We start from the raw sequence: 18,631 nt of genomic DNA, 5'->3' as shown, positions 1-18,631 counted from the left end.
CCCAGAATTAAAACGAAAGGAGGAGGAAAAAAAATTCTCAAATTTTATGATAATTAAAAGAAATATTTAAAGAAATGAAAAGGACTTGTAATGGGTCAAGTCAAACTTTCAGCGGGCCAACCCGCTTTGCTGTAGGAAGCAATTTGTAATAAAATTATGAACAATAACATGAAGGATTTTTTTTTTTTGTGGGGCCGCCGGGGAGGGGGGGGGGGGGCGGGGGTTGGCCAAGATAACATGAAGGAAGTTGAGAAAACTCTATGAAAGCTTCTTGATGCTACATGATGTAATTGACCAAAGAATTATCTACACCCTATCTAAAAGCATTTGCCAAATTAAGTTGTATCATCCTTAATTCCAAAAGTTTGAAAGTGCTCAATTTAGTATTCACCTCCATTTACAACTTTTGTTGTGTATCAGTGTGATTTTTTCTTTTTCCTTATTTTCGATGTATGGGCGTGCATTGTTTAATTATACAATAAGGGCTTGTTCTCAATTGATTTTGATTTTATAAAAGCTCATTTTATATAATTAATTCTTAAAAATCAGATTTTTAAAGTAACTCACATGTTCTCGTTTAATTAGAAAAGCAATTTTATTAAATGCATGGGTGTTCTCAAAAAAGTTAAAAAGCTGATTTTTGAAAATAAAATGACCAAATTGCCCTTATGTGCTATATAAGTGGCTTTTTCTAGCTAAAATTTTTTTTTCATGTAATTAGTTATTTCTCTTGTGAAAATTTAAGTGTTGGATAAGAGAAACCAAGAAGGAAGGCCTTGATGAATTGGAAAATAGGAGGAGAATCGTATTTAAGTGGGGAAAAAATGGATAGAGATACGTGGGAAAAAATTTTGCCTAGCCTTTAAGTAGTTTACTAATTATATTAAACTTTGAAAGATAATTTTGTCTATATGAAAAAAAGGCCAGAATCATAATCTAAAAGTAGTTCAGGACATACTTCTAATTTTCATCTTTTTGGACCCAACAAAAACTAGAATCGGATTATGAAAATCAATTCAGAACACAAACAAAATAGCTTTTTGAATATTTAAAACTAAAATTAAGTTTCTAAAATCAACTGAGAATATGCCCTAATAATTGCATTGAACATGAAAGTAAAGCACAAATTTGCGCAGCAAAATATATAATCAAGTTGCTAATATTCAATGAGAGGTTTTGAATTCAAACTCTTTCATTTATACTATAAAGAAATAAAACTAATAAAAAGTCCCCAAGATTCAGTGAATTTTTTTTTATTTGAGTCTCAAATCTTCTGTTTTCTTACTTCTCTCTTGTTAGATTTGAGATTTCCTCTCCAGACTTATATATACTATAGCCTGTTTAGCAAACGAATTTTTGGCAAAATTTTCTTCTACAAGTTTTTTAACAATTTTAACTACAACAACATAAAAAAATTCTTCAAATTTTTTAAAATTCACATCACAATACCCAAAAAAAAATGCAAAAAATTCCCTTTATTTTCTTTCTTCTTCTTCTTCCCCCCACCTCAACCCACTACCACATCCCCCACCGCCTAGTGCTGATTGTCGCCCTTTTAAATTTTTTTCTTTCTTTCCTCCTTCTCCCTCTATTCCTTCCTTCTCATCCATCCTTTCCTCCCTTCTCTCCAGCCACCTTCTCCCTCCTCTTTGTTCCTCCCGCATGATCTCGTCGAACGACCAGATCATGTGAGAAGGAAGGAGATGAGAGAAAAGGAGAATGTGGCAAAAGAGATGAGATGGGAGGAGAAGATAAATGGTGGAGAAAGGATGAGAGGGACGAGAAAGAGAAAAAAGAAAAAAAAAAGTATTACCAGCACTAATCCCTAGCGAAGGTGCCTACGCTAGCGGCCAATAGTAGGGAGAGAGTGAGAAGAAAGATTAGTGGCTGGGTGGGGAAGAAGAAGAATAGAGAAAAGAAAAGGAAAAAGAAAGAAAAAAGAAGAAGAAGAAGAAGGAAAGAAAAAAGAAAAAAAAAAGTTTTATACACTTTATAAAGTTTTTTCTACAATTACTCATAAAATTCACTTGCCAAATACGCCTTGAATATAAAGTGAGAATCTTGAGATTGGTGTAAAGTTAGAGGGAGACCTTGATGAAAACAAAATGGGTCACTTAATATATTGCTAAATATAACTTTATTACTAAAGACAACTTCATCATTTTAACTGTTTACTTCCCTGTAACATCTTTATAACCGTTGACATAACTACTATTTCTCCAAAGTAATCTGTCACCCTTCTAAAATATTAAAACGCTTACTTGGCATAGTCAAATCCTTTTAAACTACAACTTCCTAACAAAAATAATTTTATAATTTTAATATTTTTTATTAATTGGCGGCTGTGCCCATAAGCACCGGTACATAATTGTCTGAATAAAGTTCAACAACTCTTTGATGGATCTAATTTTATGGGATAATTGCAGAAACCTCCCCTGAGTTTTATGGTAATAGCATTGACCTCCCCTATGAAGTTTAAAATAGCAATCACCTCCCTAAAAAAAGACTGACACAATTTAATACATTCTTCATTGTCAATTTACTAAAATACCCTCACTAAAATTTAATTTTACCAAAGAATGTGATGACTTAAACCTAGTAAAACGTTTGTCATTTTGATAATTGTAGTTTACACTAAATTAACTATTTATGCATAGTTTAACTAAATAACTAAATAACTAATAATCTAATTAATTAATTAACTAATTATCTGTTGACATAAATAACTAATTAACTTTAGATGCTTAACTAATTATCTAATACACTAAATTTTTTTTTTTTAAGTAATTTGTTAAATAGCCTGCCTGAAACCCGCTTGCGGGTTTCCCCTTTATGTAAAATGACTAAAAGCTGCGTTTCTGTTCTATTTATATCAAACACATACTCTCAAACCCTCACCTGAAGGGTGAGGATGAGAGGGGAGGTTTTGCTGGGCATCCTAGGGCCCTCCGATGGGCATGTGCAACTCAACGCAGCTTGCATGTAAAAAAAATTTTTTTTTTTTAAGTAATTTGTTAAATAGCCTGAAACCCGCTTGCGGGTTTCCCTCTTTTTTTTTTTTTTAAAATAAATTCTATGCTAAAATGACTTAAAACAAAAATAAAAGACTAAAAGTAAATAAAAACTAGCATGAAAAATAAAAATAACAGTAAATAAAAATACACTAAAAATTTGGTGTCTACAGTAGTTAATGAATAATCTGGAAACAGATTGAATGAAGACTCAGAAGAAACGGAAGCTGGTCTCTTATTATTAAAGAGTGAAGGCTAAAATAGGCATATCAGGTGAAAGTTTGTGGTGGAAATCTGTTTTTCGCATATGCACGCGCCTTTGCAGTTCGTTTAAGACACACGCCGAATATTTGACGATTTCCGTCCACTTTTCAGGTTAATTCAAACCACGGGGTATCGACTGGTATGATATGAAACCACAAGGGGTTTTTATGTATGATTGCCTAACCACAGGGGGCTTTTTTGTTGTTTACCCAAAAAAGTATAATTTGTTGGGGTTGTTTTCAGACTCAGAAATCTTCAATGTTGCCTTTCTATTGCACCAGCAATATTTGTTTTGTATTGTGAAGGATGTAGGAGAGTTCCATGATGTTCTCCTGTGGCTGGAAGAAGCCATTTTCTGATTTCTGCAATATGACTTGAAACTGCCAAACTGAGTATCAAGCAAGCTGTGTTTTGAGCTGGAAAATTGCTGCTGCATACATGAGTCCAGATTCTGGTATTCATTTTGCTACTGACCATCGTTTATAAGCTAGTGCCTTAGTTACATCAATTAGCCGTTAAGTAGCCGTTGGTTTCTCAGCAAATGAAGTTGTTGCAGGTCATCATCTGGAAGCATGTTGTTGCATTTATACCCCCTGAACTTCCTTGTGCTTAATGAAAAAGCCCCTCCCTTGTTAATACTACTTGTCAACCAACATCAGGGCAAATTTGGAACAAATTTTTTATCTCACTTGTACAGCTAATTTTTTAATGGGGAAAATTGCAGAAACCTCCCCTGAAACTACTGACAGTTGCACTGAGCTCCCCTCTAAGTTCTGAAATGGCAGATAGCACCCCTCAACAGGAACATTAAGTTGCAAAATCAGTCCAGGCAGCTTCAATTCCCATTAAAAAATTAGCTGTACAAGTGAGATAAAAAATTTGTTCCAAATTTGCCCTGATGTTGGTTGACAAGTAGTATTAACAAGGGAGGGGCTTTTTCATTAAGCACAAGGAAGTTCAGGGGGTATAAATGCAACAACATGCTTCCAGATGATGACCTGCAACAACTTCATTTGCTGAGAAACCAACGGCTACTTAACGGCTAATTGATGTAACTAAGGCACTAGCTTATAAACGATGGTCAGTAGCAAAATGAATACCAGAATCTGGACTCATGTATGCAGCAGCAATTTTCCAGCTCAAAACACAGCTTGCTTGATACTCAGTTTGGCAGTTTCAAGTCATATTGCAGAAATCAGAAAATGGCTTCTTCCAGCCACAGGAGAACATCATGGAACTCTCCTACATCCTTCACAATACAAAACAAATATTGCTGGTGCAATAGAAAGGCAACATTGAAGATTTCTGAGTCTGAAAACAACCCCAACAAATTATACTTTTTTGGGTAAACAACAAAAAAGCCCCCTGTGGTTAGGCAATCATACATAAAAACCCCTTGTGGTTTCATATCATACCAGTCGATACCCCGTGGTTTGAATTAACCTGAAAAGTGGACGGAAATCGTCAAATATTCGGCGTGTGTCTTAAACGAACTGCAAAGGCGCGTGCATATGCGAAAAACAGATTTCCACCACAAACTTTCACCTGATATGCCTATTTTAGCCTTCACTCTTTAATAATAAGAGACCAGCTTCCGTTTCTTCTGAGTCTTCATTCAATCTGTTTCCAGATTATTCATTAACTACTGTAGACACCAAATTTTTAGTGTATTTTTATTTACTGTTATTTTTATTTTTCATGCTAGTTTTTATTTACTTTTAGTCTTTTATTTTTGTTTTAAGTCATTTTAGCATAGAATTTATTTTTAAAAAAAAAAGAGGGAAACCCGCAAGCGGGTTTCAGGCTATTTAACAAATTACTTAAAAAAAAAAAAATTTTTTTACATGCAAGCTGCGTTGAGTTGCACATGCCCATCGGAGGGCCCTAGGATGCCCAGCAAACCTCCCCTCTCATCCTCACCCTTCAGGTGAGGGTTTGAGAGTATGTGTTTGATATAAATAGAACAGAAAGCAGCTTTTAGTCATTTTACATAAAGGGGAAACCCGCAAGCGGGTTTCAGGCAGGCTATTTAACAAATTACTAATTAGATAATTAGTTAAGCATCTAAAGTTAATTAGTTATTTATGTCAACAGATAATTAGTTAATTAATTAATTAGATTATTAGTTATTTAGTTATTTAGTTAAACTATGCATAAATAGTTAATTTAGTGTAAACTACAATTATCAAAATGACAAATGTTTTACTAGGTTTAAGTCATCACATTCTTTGGTAAAATTAAATTTTAGTGAGGGTATTTTAGTAAATTGACAATGAAGAATGTATTAAATTGTGTCAGTCTTTTTTTAGGGAGGTGATTGCTATTTTAAACTTCATAGGGGAGGTCAATGCTATTACCATAAAACTCAGGGGAGGTTTCTGCAATTATCCCTTTTTTAATGGGAATTGAAGCTGCCTGGACTGATTTTGCAACTTAATGTTCCTGTTGAGGGGTGCTATCTGCCATTTCAGAACTTAGAGGGGAGCTCAGTGCAACTGTCAGTAGTTTCAGGGGAGGTTTCTGCAATTTTCCCTAATTTTATTGGACGTTCTTTCAAGAGAAAAATGAAGTGTTGGATTGTATAAAACAATAATATAAAGGCAAAAATCGTTCGCACAGAGCGCTGGAGTAGCTCAGTCGGTTAGAGCGTGTGGCTGTTAACCACAAGGTCGAAGGTTCAACCCCTTCCTCTAGCGTCAATTTCTTGTTTTTTCATTGTAGATAATTTTTGGTTGCTGTTTTCCTTCAATTTTGTCTATTTGCATTGTGGATCATTTTTCCTTTAGCTTTTTTCCGTAATTTTGTCCATTTTCATTGTAGATCTATCAATTTTCTGTCGTCTATTGTTGTAGATGACCTTTGGTTGCCGTTTTTCCTTAATTTGTCCATTTTCATTGTAGATGGCTTTTCCTTAATTTTGTCCATTTTCGCTGCAGTTCTATCAATTTCCTGTCTTTTCTTGTTGTAGATAACCTTTGGTTGCCTTTCCTTAATTCTATTTTCGTTGTAGATCTATCAATTTCTTGCTTTTCTTCTTGTAGATGACCTTTGGTTGCTTTTCCTTAATTTTGTCCATTTTCGTTGTAGATGACTTTCGGTCTTTTCTGGTCCAATAAAAGCTAGATGTGCAAGCCTCATTTAATTATTGCTTTGCCCTTAAAGGCGTAACTAGTTGCTTTTTCATTACATATCAAGTTTGCTACATCAGCTAAATGACATAAAGTTCACCAAACAGAGGTAGCAATGGTCTATTAAATGTAGGACACCCCACAATACCAGTGCTGATCCCCAAACAAGTTCCTAAATCTGGTACATTTTTAAAGAAAAGCCGGACGCTCCAACAATCATGTTTACCAAGAAGCCATTACACCAATTCGTGAAATTGGGCCCTTTTAAGGATTCCTGCCCGCTCGGATACATCCTCTAAGATTTTCCATACCACCAACACCTATCTAGGACGTAATTGGCAATACTCATGCAAGAAGCAGAATTAGAAGCCACTACATTATTAGACAGCTGACCAGAAGCCATTTTCCTTCTCATTGTAGGAATCAACCCTATCTCCCTAGGCTATGCTAGCCACTTATAAAGAAAGCTAAAAAAGAGGGAGGAAAAAAGGAGCTTAAAGAAAAAGTCTCTAAAAGATCATGATAGCTTTGGCCATCAAAAAGTGGGAAAACAGGATGATAGCTTCGGCAATAAGAATGACTCCATCCAACAGCTTTGAGTAAAAGGCATGACCGTTCTCGTGGTTTATACCTAATTGACTGAGTCACTAATCATGTATGCTTAGAGACATTGGAAACAAGCAACACCCTGCACGGCCAGATTACTTGTGCGTCTTCCCTTTTGCAGCTAAAATTTTGTGAGACGAGGGGGAACTACAATAAAGAGGTAGCCTAAAACACTGCCGACATGATACAAAGGCACTTCTTGCACAAATTAGTGTTGAATTCTGTTGCTATCATCACCAAAAGCTTGTCACATTCTTCTCTTTGTTCTCCAATTATATGCAGAAGCAAAGAAGGTTGTCAGAACAACTTAAGAAGCATCAGAAACGCTTCAACTCACCCCAAAACTTTAGGCATCATCAATGTTAGTCTGGAAAATGAAAGCATAAGAAACGCTTCAACTCACCCCAGACTTTAGGCATCATCAATGTTAGTCCGGAAAATGTAGTCTTCAGAATCTAATTCATCGTGGTAAGGAGATATAGATGGCATGTCGATCCTCTCAGTACATTCAGCACTCTCTGACATCCTGTGCCCCTGCAATTCACTATTTGATCACTCACGTTTCCAGGAGAGACTTCACACTCTTATGTGCATTTTTTTTGGGGGGGGGGGGGGGGGGGCAACCCCTCTATTTTGATGCCTAATTGTAATCAAGAAGGCTTACGTACCTCCAATTTTATCGCAAGTATTCAAGTATTAGCAGAGATAGAAGCATGTCAGTCAGTTGAATGCAAAAACACTTGGAATAACACAAAAGCCACAAATATGTTTTCTAGAAAACAAGAGTATTCTCAATGGCATGCTTACAAAGGGCTCAAACAAATTACAAGATTGCCATTTGCAGGACTGACCTTTTTCAAGATGTAGAAGAAATAGTGAAATCCATCACCAAATGTTCTCCACTCCGTAGACCAAGTAAATTCTGAATTACTAAAGAAAGGACGACGAAAATGTGGCTGTAAGATTCAAGAGCAACCGATCAGATTTTCATTTCTCACAATCCTCCCAAGAAAGAGAGAGCTTGAGAGGTTGTTATCAGCAAAAAGTTTGTTATCTAAGCCAGAGCAAGAGAGAGAAGGAAGTCATGTTCCTGCTACCTGGCCAAAGGTGATTGAAATGAAAGTGCCATGAGTTTTCAAGACCCTATGAATTTGTCGAAGCATTGACATAACCCTGTCAACTGTTTCAACCCGTGGGTTCCATGGGTCACCACTGTCCACGAACAATACATCCTTCAAATTGAAAATTTCATGGATATGTTGTTACTGCGAACAGTCAGGGATATATCACAAACCACACAAGAAGGAAAAGCGTCCAGAATGCTTAAAAATCAGAACTTTTGCAAATTTTAAACTTACCATGGTTCCCTTCTCTATAACAACATCAAAAGACCCATTGGCAAATGGAAGATCCAGCATGTCAGCTTCCAACACCTGAATATCTGACGATAAATGACAAAAAGAACAATATAAATAATTAATCACCTAATGCTATGAACCATCTAGGAATATAAATATTCACCCCCAGATGCAAATCGCTAAACAAATAACATAACTAAACATACGTTGTTACTATTCCCCGCCTAGTCCACAAGCATGAGGAGGGCTGAAAATTGAGCATAGATAGGTTTACTTGCATGAGAAGAGGCAATTTCCACGGCATTCGGCACGTCTCATACTTAATATCTAGCACATCATTGTGAGAGTCACCACTAAAAGTAAGCCTATCACTAAAATTTTCTACTTTGAAAGAAGCGAGAAAGATAAACTAATTTGGTCCATAAGTCCAACTCCTAATCTTTATTCTTAAATTCCACCTTTCCATTGGCGATTGTCCCAATTGATTTTAACCTATATCCTATACAATGACAAAAAGAAACATACTACCTTGCAGAATCAACCAAAATAATAAGCTTGAAAAGAACTTGAAAAGGGTTCATGCAAGTAAGTTAAAATAGCACAACAAACCCTTGTAGCCCTTGGATATTAATCTCTGCTTCATCTTCTCCACAGCCACAGGTGACAAATCAATGCAGGTGAGCTCAGTAATCCCATCTCCATACAACCCTTCACACAGCTGAGAGTTTCCACACCCCAGCTCCAATACCTGTACAGCATACTTGGCTCAGAAACCCCAATTGTAATTTGCAAACAATTTTTAGGGGGATAAAAACACTTGTACAAGTAGAGTGAGGTTACAGAAGAAGCTGGGTTAATGTGGTCAAGGATGAGATGACGAAAGTGAGAGTAATCTTTGAACCATTCGTAATGTTCCTCATGAGAGAATCTATCGTCCCTGAAATATTAAATTTCCAAAGAAAATTAAAAAAAATAAATAGGGAGGACGTTTTTCAGTGAGGAAACATAGCACAAATGGAAATTTCTCGGTCTAGCTTTGTGGTGTTGGTTGAAAAGCTCTACTTACCAGTAGTGAGGGTCAAGATATGCGGAAGCGGAAGCAGGAAGTACGTCACTTTTATGGGATTCAACCGGGTTTCCGCTCAGATTTTCCATTTTCGTGGTTTTAGCAGATTGGAGAATGGACAGAAAAACCCGTTTGGAGAAGAAAAGGGTGAGGAGGACCAAATTACCTCCGACGAGGGCTTCTCCAGTAGTGCTAATTAAAAAAAGAAAGAAAATTAATAGGAAAATGTTATTTCCACCCCTATTTTTGTTAATCACATTATTATTACTATCATTTTAATTATATAATTTTTATTTATTATATCATATCATAAAACAAATGATGGAAGTATAAATAATAAAAGATGGAGTGCAAATAACATTTCTCAATCAATAAACAACAACAAAAAATAGATCATTGATCATATCATAAAATAAATGGTGGAGCGTAAATAATAAAAGATGAAGTGTAAATAATAAAAATATTTTCCAATCAATAAACAAGGACAAAAAGCGATAACAAAAGACAGATCATTGAAGGCTGTACAGACTGTGTTTATTCCTAGTAATTACCTAGGGAAAAAAAGGCTAATCGCTCTTTGCCCCCTTCAATTACGGGATGATCACACTTTGTCCATCTTCGCCACATTTACTATAATAGCACTAAATAAAATAATACATTCGCATCTTACACAAATTTTTTTATAAAAATGTTACTATCAAAATTTCTGCTAAAAAATATGAATTTGGAAAAGTTATGTGTACGCCATATGTCATTAGAACATATTTTAAAATTTAAAAAAAAAAACTAAAAATACGAGTTTGTTTATTATGAATTTTAGATGTTACTGTTTTTTAAATTATACTCTTGTGTATGAGATGTGAGATTAATACAACTAGTAATTTTATCGAATTATTGATAGTATAAGCATATATGAAAAGAGTGCCTTCTGAGTTTTTGTTAGTTTCTACATAATTTTGATACCGATAGAGTTCATCACTTGCGTTATACAGACTATTTGTTGATAAGTTCCAAGTACAAGGAAGTTTATTTGCGTGTAGGTACAATTTCGTGATTCTAAAATTCGACTTTGCAAATTGCTGGTTTCTCATGAGCTGACAGCGCATAATCTTTGCTTTAATAGCTCTATCACGATGGCATACTGGCGGCTCACTCAGCCAAAACTATCTAGCCCGCCTCCAACAACACCCATACCTGATACCCCCCTCGGGGCACAGGAGGTAAGGGAGACTGAATTCTGAAGCATAGAAAGCATATATAATCTCAAGATGGTTAACTCCATGGTTTGTGTTTCAAAAATTCTTTGAAGATGGCATGGGAGAACTTGGAGGCCTCAAGTCATCGCGCCTGCATATCCGAAACAATAGATGAGGGAAAAATTATCAGTTTTAATGATCTTCTCAGCCCAGCTGCATATACAATTTGACAATAATTTTTTTCTCTATTACTCGACTCTGACGCAATGTAGCTTCAGTGCCATAAATGGGGTCATTAGAGTTTATAGATCTCATTTGCAGTCTACAACGGATTTACCTGGTGAAAGGTCAGAGCGGGATTGCTTTAATTCTGGCAGGCTTATGTCAATTTCCCAGTTTATCTGCAATCGACGGCAGCATTTCGTTGCTTGTAGATGACACAGGTGCATTAGGAGATGGTGAAGATGGGGGCTTCAAATCAGGGTATCTGAAGCAACAATAAGATAAACAGACTTGGATTTTTAGACAGGAGGCAATGGAGCTCAGTGTAACAATTATGTAGCCTCACATAATGCAGCAAATTAAGAGAGAACAGGTCAAACAGCAGTAATAATCAAAACTTGACCAGGGGTCCCAGTCTGCATGATGATGAAGATTTTGATTTTTAATAGAGGTAGATACAGCCAGTACAATTCTTCCATGCAGGGAAATGGAGTATTATCAACTCACACAAGATAGGGCGAGTGACGAGAAGCCAATTTCTGGGGATAATTCTCCTCACCAATGTTGATTGTGCCAACATCATTGCCACCGGTAAGTTCTGACAGGATATCATTTGAGGCATGTACCTCTTTTGGACCACTTGGAGAGGGACTAGGAGAACTGGGTGGCTTCAAATCTTCATATCTGTTAAAAAAAAAAGAAAATAAAATCGGTTATTTAGCAAATAGACTCGTATCAGCAAAACTGACAGAAGACAAGGAAATCAACATACATGTTGCATAGGGAAAAAGGCACAGCTTTTTACAAGTCAACTGCTATCATGCTAAACTAGGCAATAAAATTGCTTGTTCTTATTGTTTAGGTGTTATAGCATACCCTGAAGGCTTAAACTACTCCCATACCATGGTAAACTTTGGTGTAAATACTAGATGGACTTGGACGTGCAGGTGGTTTGAGACCATCAAAACTACAACAAGAAGAATAGTGACAAAGCAGTTCATATGCACTCAGCACGAATAGCAGTTCATATCCACAATGCTAGGATATTATAAATAAAGGGAGATTTTGCTTATTTTGTGCTGTCAGCCTGTCACATAGACACTTCGGACAATTTTCTAAAACTCAAGTGTTTGACACCACATATTATATATAAACATCTTAACCCTAATACACCTCATGTAGCATTAGAAAAAGTGAAAGAATTCCGTATTATGGATGGTGTTCTTTGGTCATGGAGACCCTCAAATTTCCATGAGAAAGATCATTTGCAGGTTTCCTTCTTTGGTAATCTTCAACTATGAGTTTTTGCCAAAATGGTAGTAGTTCGGACAAATAGTTTCCCCTTCACAAAATTCTCGTCAGCAGTTTCTTCACATAGATCCGAGGTCCAAAGTTATCCATGACATAAATGGAATCCAATTTCAACAAGAATCAGAAGTAGAATAACAGCAGATGTTAAGGCATATGGAATTGTGAAAGGTGATGAGGGATGGCCTTTTTAAAGATGGAGGAGAAGAGTTAACTACTGATGGGTTTGTCGCCTCTATACTTGCCTTGATGGAAACAGAAGTAGTGCTTGGTGTTCGAATAGGAGGAGTAGGGGGCTTTAGATCTTCATAGCTTCGGGAAGTTGGAAATTACAGTTTTTATTTTGGTGAGAAATATTATAATTCACGATGAAATATCAGTTTGCATGCTCACGCAGTATATGGAGAGAGTGGCGTCATTTCTGCAGCCTTTGGTTGGACAGTTTCTTTTTCAACAGTAGTGCTTGGAGTTCCAGAAGTGGCAATTTCTGTAGCTGCAGTCCCAGGTCCAACTGCATCATCTAATTTCTAGAGACAAGCCCAAAGTACAGATTTCATCAAAGGGAGGCAGACCATGAATTAAAGTCAATGTACATTGCAACAACTACATAGAAGAGTTTCTCTTAATTTTGGTGCATCTTCAGTCAGAACGAAATAACCATTGCCAATTGAAGTAACCTGAGGCCTGCAGTATCAAGGTACAATATCTACTTTACACCTAGGAATATGAAGTTATTAATTTCAAGTAGGGCAAACTACCTTGACAGCCACTAAACTATTAGTGTGCACACTTTTGGTCAGTGAACTATTGTCGTTTCCAAATCACCTATGCAACTATTAGAATGACATACTTCTTGGTCATCCCATTAAATTTGTGGTTAACTCTATCAGGCACATCAGATGATCTATGCGTGAAAGTCATTGCCATTTGATTTAACCCCAACATTGGATGGAATCACTAATGTACCATATTAGAAGTTGAGCTGCCGATTTGAAAATGAAAATAGTCTAGTGGCCAAAGAGTAGGTGATGCAAATAATTTAATGGCCATACAAGTTTTTTGCCTTTTTATGTATGATGATTGTTATGCAGCAGCTACTGCCAAATCTTCAGCAAGAAATAAATAATGTTACCCCTGGCGAGAACACTTCAGCACGTTGGGATGGAATTTTTGCAAGGAGCTCCCCCATGGGAGTCAATGGAGCTGTAGTTTCTGCAATTACTTCCACCACCTTGCAATATGAAAGGCTGCGGTTCTTTGCCATAAAAGCCATAAGTTCAGCCACCTGACAGTATAAGTTGATGTTATTTTGGTTCAAAAGCACAAAATCTTGAGTTTCTACTAGTACAACTGACTATTGATCAGGAAACAAAGTATCATTAAGTAAGTTCATATAATTTGCAACTTAAGACAGTATAACTAAGTCCAGCAATTTTGAGAAGACAAAGACCCCTCATGAGACATATTATATCTCAGTTCAAAAGAAGGTAGTTGTGGCTTCTTAATATCTGGGCTAGGTAGGGCTCTCCGCATTAGTGTATTAATATAACTGAAGCACAAAAAACTTGGTTAGTTACACTAGGATCTCCAATGCAATAGCACCTTTGCACTAATTTAGACTACACAGCACAGCCTTGGTCACATGTATCTTTGTTACCAATACAAATTAGTTGTTTGCTTTTGTCTGGCCACAAGGTGGTCTCCACCAAGTGGAAGCAGGTATCTCAAGCAGGAAGCCTCTAACAAGATCATTGACAAAGCTAAATTTTTCATTCAGAACTGTGATAATAAGAAGATAACCTGAAGATTTGACACTAGACCACCAAATAAAGTGTCTTCCTGTGAAACAGTTATATTGTGAGTTTCCTTGAAAGCATCAGTAGGCCGCTCCATCCCTCCTGGTCGAACTATCTGAAATAAGAAATATGCAAGGAGAAGCAAAATCTAGTTGAGGTATTAAAAAAGAAATTACATCACTGTTGTTCTGTACATGTATTCCAGAAGATCTTACAGTATATGGAAGTCCACTGGCAAGCAGAGCTTCTTCTGCTTTCCTTTTCCAGATCAAGACTCCCCAAAACAAGCTTTTGGGAAAAATTTTAAAAATAAAAATAATAAAAAAAAAAACAGAGCACTGTCAAAAAGTAAAATATGCGAAACAGATTTTACCGTGTTGATATCCACAGTAACACAGAAATTTCCATGCAAATCAAGAACGTTAAGACTACTTACTTCAAAATAGCTGCAGGAAATCCAACCTTATTTGTTCCAAGAGATGTCAGTAAAATGAAGTGGTCAACTTGTGCAATGGTTGCTGCAGAGAAAACCAGTTTTAGCCTTTTTTTTCCTTTAAACTCCATGGGAAATACTAATAGATGAAACATCAAAATTGCAGGAGAATACAAATTCTTCAGCATTCACCTGGTTGCCTTTTCTGAACAAGTACTACTCTCCAACAAAATCTCCAATTAATGAACTTAATCAATACAAACAAGATAGGAACGAGATCAAACTTAGTCAACCATACATGAGTTAAGACCCTTTAATTTTTTCACAAGCAGAAGTCAAATTCTTGAGTTGCCATACAGCTGGTTAAACAACATGCATCAAGAAAATCAAACATATTTTTCTTCTGTTCTACAACTACATTTTAGTGTGACCAAAGAAGTTTTGTCGGAATATTAATCTTATCTACCATGCCGTCACTTCAGTTTCAACTTCCATCGATGTCAGTTTAATAGCACGATAAGCTGACATTAAAAGGAAGCTCCAGCACAGAGGCCAAAAAGCCTTACCAGCATCAATAAGGTTTTTGGTGGCCTGATAGTCAATTCGATATGGACCAGTAATATCAAATATTTCCTTCTCACTGGCACCGATGCAGCATATGACAATTGAGGCATTCCCCAGTGCCGGACCAATCTGATCCTTCTTCTCTAGATCACACTCAACAATCTCAAGCCTCTCTATGGCTGGCTAAAGACCAAAAAGAACATGTGATTTTCTACAGAAGCATATTCCCTTAAAGCATGAAAATGCATTTAAATAGATAGTTCTTCATATCAATCAGATTGAGAGCATAGATAAGACCACACACTCAAGAGACGACTGATACTACTAAAAATTTCATCTTACGTGGCGTTAATCCAGTTTCAGCAGCATCAAACTTCATCTGTTGGACACTCTGAAGGAAAGAAAGTAGTACTATTATATTACAATCATACTCATTGGCACAAGACTAGGAGTCAACTAACTGTGTAGTTATCATCGAGATCATACTTGCACAAGAGATTCAGCTCTTTGAGCACTTCGAACACCAGCTCGAACTCTACTTCCTGATTTCAAGAGCTCCCTGCAGCAAAATTTTGGTTTCTGGTACTTTTAGAAGCAGAAGTTTAGTCTGTTTAGTTTGTACTTAGTAGTTAGAGAAATAAAAGTCAACCTTACAGTTCGTGACCCAACTCTCCCTGTTGCACCAGCGACAAAAATCAGATTTCCATCTTTCAAGACAACATCCGATGGGGCGGATTCTGCAGTCTTTACACTAACTTTGACAGCAACTTTGCAGAAACACAAAAGCAGATTAAAGTAAGGTGAAGAGATACGTGCTAGGACAACCATTTCCACTTCAGTAAGAGAGAGAAGCAAATATACGGAAACAGACAGAAACGAAACTCATTTCTTTATGAGTAAGTAAATCCATCATTCAAGCTAATTACGATATGCTTTGTCCACTCATTTAAGTCTCATTTCGATGTTTTCCAAACCCCACGTGTTTTAAACAACATTAAGGATTATTTTCCAAATTGGCCCTTAATATACAGTAAGTAGAAGCTAATGCAGAGTGCATACGACCGATTTGCAAAGCACTGCTTTAACATAATTCAAGGGCCTAGCATTCAACTAGGCCTGCAAAACTTTCTATCTTCCAGCATCAAATACATTCGAGCAAGTAACCGCAAGAAAAGCAGCATCAAATACATTCGGGTGCCAAATTCAAAGATACACAATGAAACGCTGAGTGCGTTTGGATGGAGTATTATTTGAAATAATTACTGTAGTACTCTTTATGATATGATGTATGTGAGATAAAAAGGTGGCTGGAAATATAAAAAGGTGAGTTAGAAAATGTGTTTACGATGCAACTGAAATATTATTTGGAAAAACTTAGCTATCCAAGATCATGTTGCGTAGTGAATTCTACAAGAGTCTGCGACTAAATTTCAGCATAATAATACCATTTTCCTCGAAAGGCAGCTACAACAAAGTAAAAACACCATGCAAAATCATAAGTTGATCAGCAAGCAAATGTCTAAAACGTGAAAAGTTGAAATTCCTAAATGGTCAGTATTGAAGTTTAGCGGCCACTGGCAAATGCCCTTCACACAAATTTTAAGTTGCCAAACTATTTTGCTTTCAAGTAATCTTGGAGTTGAAAAATGAGATGTTAGCAACATTCTTCTCACGTCAAGTCATCCAAGCAGGGGAAGACCCATCCCACCATATATGGCTGGAACCGGAGAAAAACGATGATCAATTCAGAATTGTTTGGCCTCCAGATTGAATTCAAAATCCGGGAGCAATTGAGGAACCACAACGAAGCTAAGGATAACTTTCAAACGGTCTTAAACCGAGGGATTGGACTGTTATCGTCCTGCAGTTCCGCAATATAAAATTCCCCTATCCCATCAATTGCCAAGCCAACCACACTCTAGACAAAGCATTACAGTGCCACATTCCAATTTTTGAAAGGGAAGTTAGTAGTAGGATTTGTACCTGAAGCATGAGGTCTGATTCTGACATGAATGGGTTTAAGCGTCTGGCCGTGGCCGTCTGGGCATCTCACAATATTAGAAGACCCGAGTTTCGCTACCTGACCACGTAAAAACAATGGCCTCTTTGTCGACAACCCACATGGAAGTGCAACGTCATTAGTCAAGGTGACCGACTGAGGAGGGCGCAGGAGCTGCATTGAATTGAATTTGAGACCCCGGGCAAATCTTGCTAACAGCAGAGAGAGAGAGACCGACTTCTCGTGGGTTCGACTTTTCAGCTTCTCCACTCCACATTCCCGAGTTTCCCAGCCCAGTTGTTCTGCTTGTTATGATGGCCCGTCACCCGTGCGGGATCATTCATGGACCCAAAGGCGTTTAACACCACACGCTGCATATCCATCTTTATCTACTAGTACTTGGTAACTCCCTTTTCTGATCTGAATTAGAAGAAAGTGGATATAATATTTGAGTGACAACATCCCAATTCCCTTATCACCTACCTTATGCTGCCTGAACCTGTCTTGCCGCTTAATTTGTTGAAAATGCGTCATCCCAATATATATTTCCTTCAGCATTACGAAGAGAATGTAAATTTTCGCCATGTTAAGGCATTAAAAGCTAGAGCATTGCAATTTTTAATATGAGTGACAGAGTCTAGCTCAAATACACGAGTTTTTCATCAAACAGTTCACAAGCAGCTCAAGTTTGTTTTGTTGTGATCCCTAACTAGGCCTGTCAACCAGGCCTAATGAGCCGGTCTTTGATGAGCTCAAGCTCAGCTCATTAAATTTGAATCATTTTCGGGCTTCAGGTTATGAGCTCCGGGTTCGCAAATGTGAAATTCATACTCAACTCACATAATATTCGGGCTGTGAGCCTTAATCGGGTTTAGCCCAAGCTCACTTATTGCTCCTTAATTTTCTTAATATAATTACTATAACTATTAAGTTGTAAAACTAATTTAACATTTACAAGACTATAATATTAAAACTAAACATGAACAAATAATAGTTCTTAAAACGTATATAAACCAAAAATTTTTCAACAATATTTATATTTAATCCATTCAAAATGCATGAAAAATAGTAATAAAACATGCGATCATAAGCCAATACATCTTTAAAAGTTGAAACTTTTTTTATAATCTTGTGATTTAAATCCAAATATGCTTGATGATTTTTGTGTTTGTAGACCAAAAAAAAATCAACCAATATTATGTCAATACAAAAATTTACTCAACCAATAAGAAAAATTAGAAATTTAGTTATGCATTACCAATATTGGCTCTCAAGAAAGCTCATGAAAGAGTTTTTAGATGCATTTTTGTGTTTTGTAATTTATGTATATATTTAGTATTTAGTTATAATATATTTGGATATATAATTATACACAATATCAAGATATAAATATTATATATATAGGTAATTAAAGGGTCGGACCTATATCGGGTTTGAGCCTAATAAGGCCCAATCTCGGCTCACATTTAATTCGGGCCTAATTTTTAGGCTCAGGCTCAGACCGGCTCACTAAATGATTGGGCTCATCGGGCTTTCTATCGGGCCGAGCTCGGGCTGGCCCAGCCCCATTGACAATCCTATCCCTAACTTTTTAGAATCGTGCAGATGTCCCCTTACCTTCACCCAAACTAATAACTTAGCGATAGCTGTCCAATTCTAGGGGTGTCAACCCGGTCGGAA

The 18,631-nt window shown here is 36.7% G+C and overlaps 2 protein-coding genes and 1 non-coding gene across 4 annotated transcripts; 1 reads left to right on the top strand and 2 right to left on the bottom strand.

The window, feature by feature from the left end:
- Window positions 1–5,897: 5,897 nt before the first annotated feature.
- TRNAN-GUU lies at window positions 5,898–5,971 on the top strand. Its single transcript has one exon. It is a non-coding gene; the product is annotated as a tRNA-Asn (tRNA).
- Window positions 5,972–6,417: 446 nt separating this feature from the next.
- Window positions 6,418–9,573, bottom strand: LOC113762245 (EEF1A lysine methyltransferase 4-like). Of its 2 annotated transcripts, XM_027305610.1 has the most exons (8): window positions 9,434–9,573; window positions 9,208–9,304; window positions 8,977–9,115; window positions 8,368–8,450; window positions 8,107–8,241; window positions 7,861–7,965; window positions 7,413–7,543; window positions 6,418–7,268 (listed from the first exon to the last, which is right to left on the bottom strand). In XM_027305610.1, exons 1-7 carry the CDS (start codon window positions 9,520–9,522, stop codon window positions 7,421–7,423), a joined length of 771 nt encoding a protein of 256 aa, XP_027161411.1. In that variant the 5' UTR covers window positions 9,523–9,573; the 3' UTR covers window positions 6,418–7,268; window positions 7,413–7,420. The 2 variants fall into 2 exon arrangements, with proteins under 2 accessions (XP_027161411.1, XP_027161410.1); XM_027305609.1 differs by having other exon boundaries at window positions 6,418–7,543.
- Window positions 9,574–10,342: 769 nt separating this feature from the next.
- LOC113761235 (protein TIC 62, chloroplastic-like) lies at window positions 10,343–17,262 on the bottom strand. The gene is made up of 13 exons (XM_027304120.1): window positions 16,936–17,262; window positions 15,602–15,719; window positions 15,439–15,511; window positions 15,295–15,343; window positions 14,955–15,131; window positions 14,392–14,473; window positions 14,171–14,243; window positions 13,960–14,070; window positions 13,292–13,444; window positions 12,553–12,686; window positions 11,359–11,535; window positions 10,967–11,116; window positions 10,343–10,780 (listed from the first exon to the last, which is right to left on the bottom strand). The coding sequence occupies exons 1-12, from the start codon at window positions 17,129–17,131 to the stop codon at window positions 11,014–11,016; spliced, it is 1,446 nt and encodes a 481-aa protein (XP_027159921.1). The 5' UTR covers window positions 17,132–17,262; the 3' UTR covers window positions 10,343–10,780; window positions 10,967–11,013.
- Window positions 17,263–18,631: the final 1,369 nt, after the last annotated feature.

This window comes from Coffea eugenioides, chromosome 2 (assembly GCF_003713205.1).
Source record: "Coffea eugenioides isolate CCC68of chromosome 2, Ceug_1.0, whole genome shotgun sequence".
NCBI classification, from domain to species: Eukaryota; Viridiplantae; Streptophyta; class Magnoliopsida; order Gentianales; family Rubiaceae; genus Coffea; species Coffea eugenioides.
Note: the sequence above shows the minus strand (reverse complement) of the source record. Positions and strands in the feature narration are given on the sequence as shown.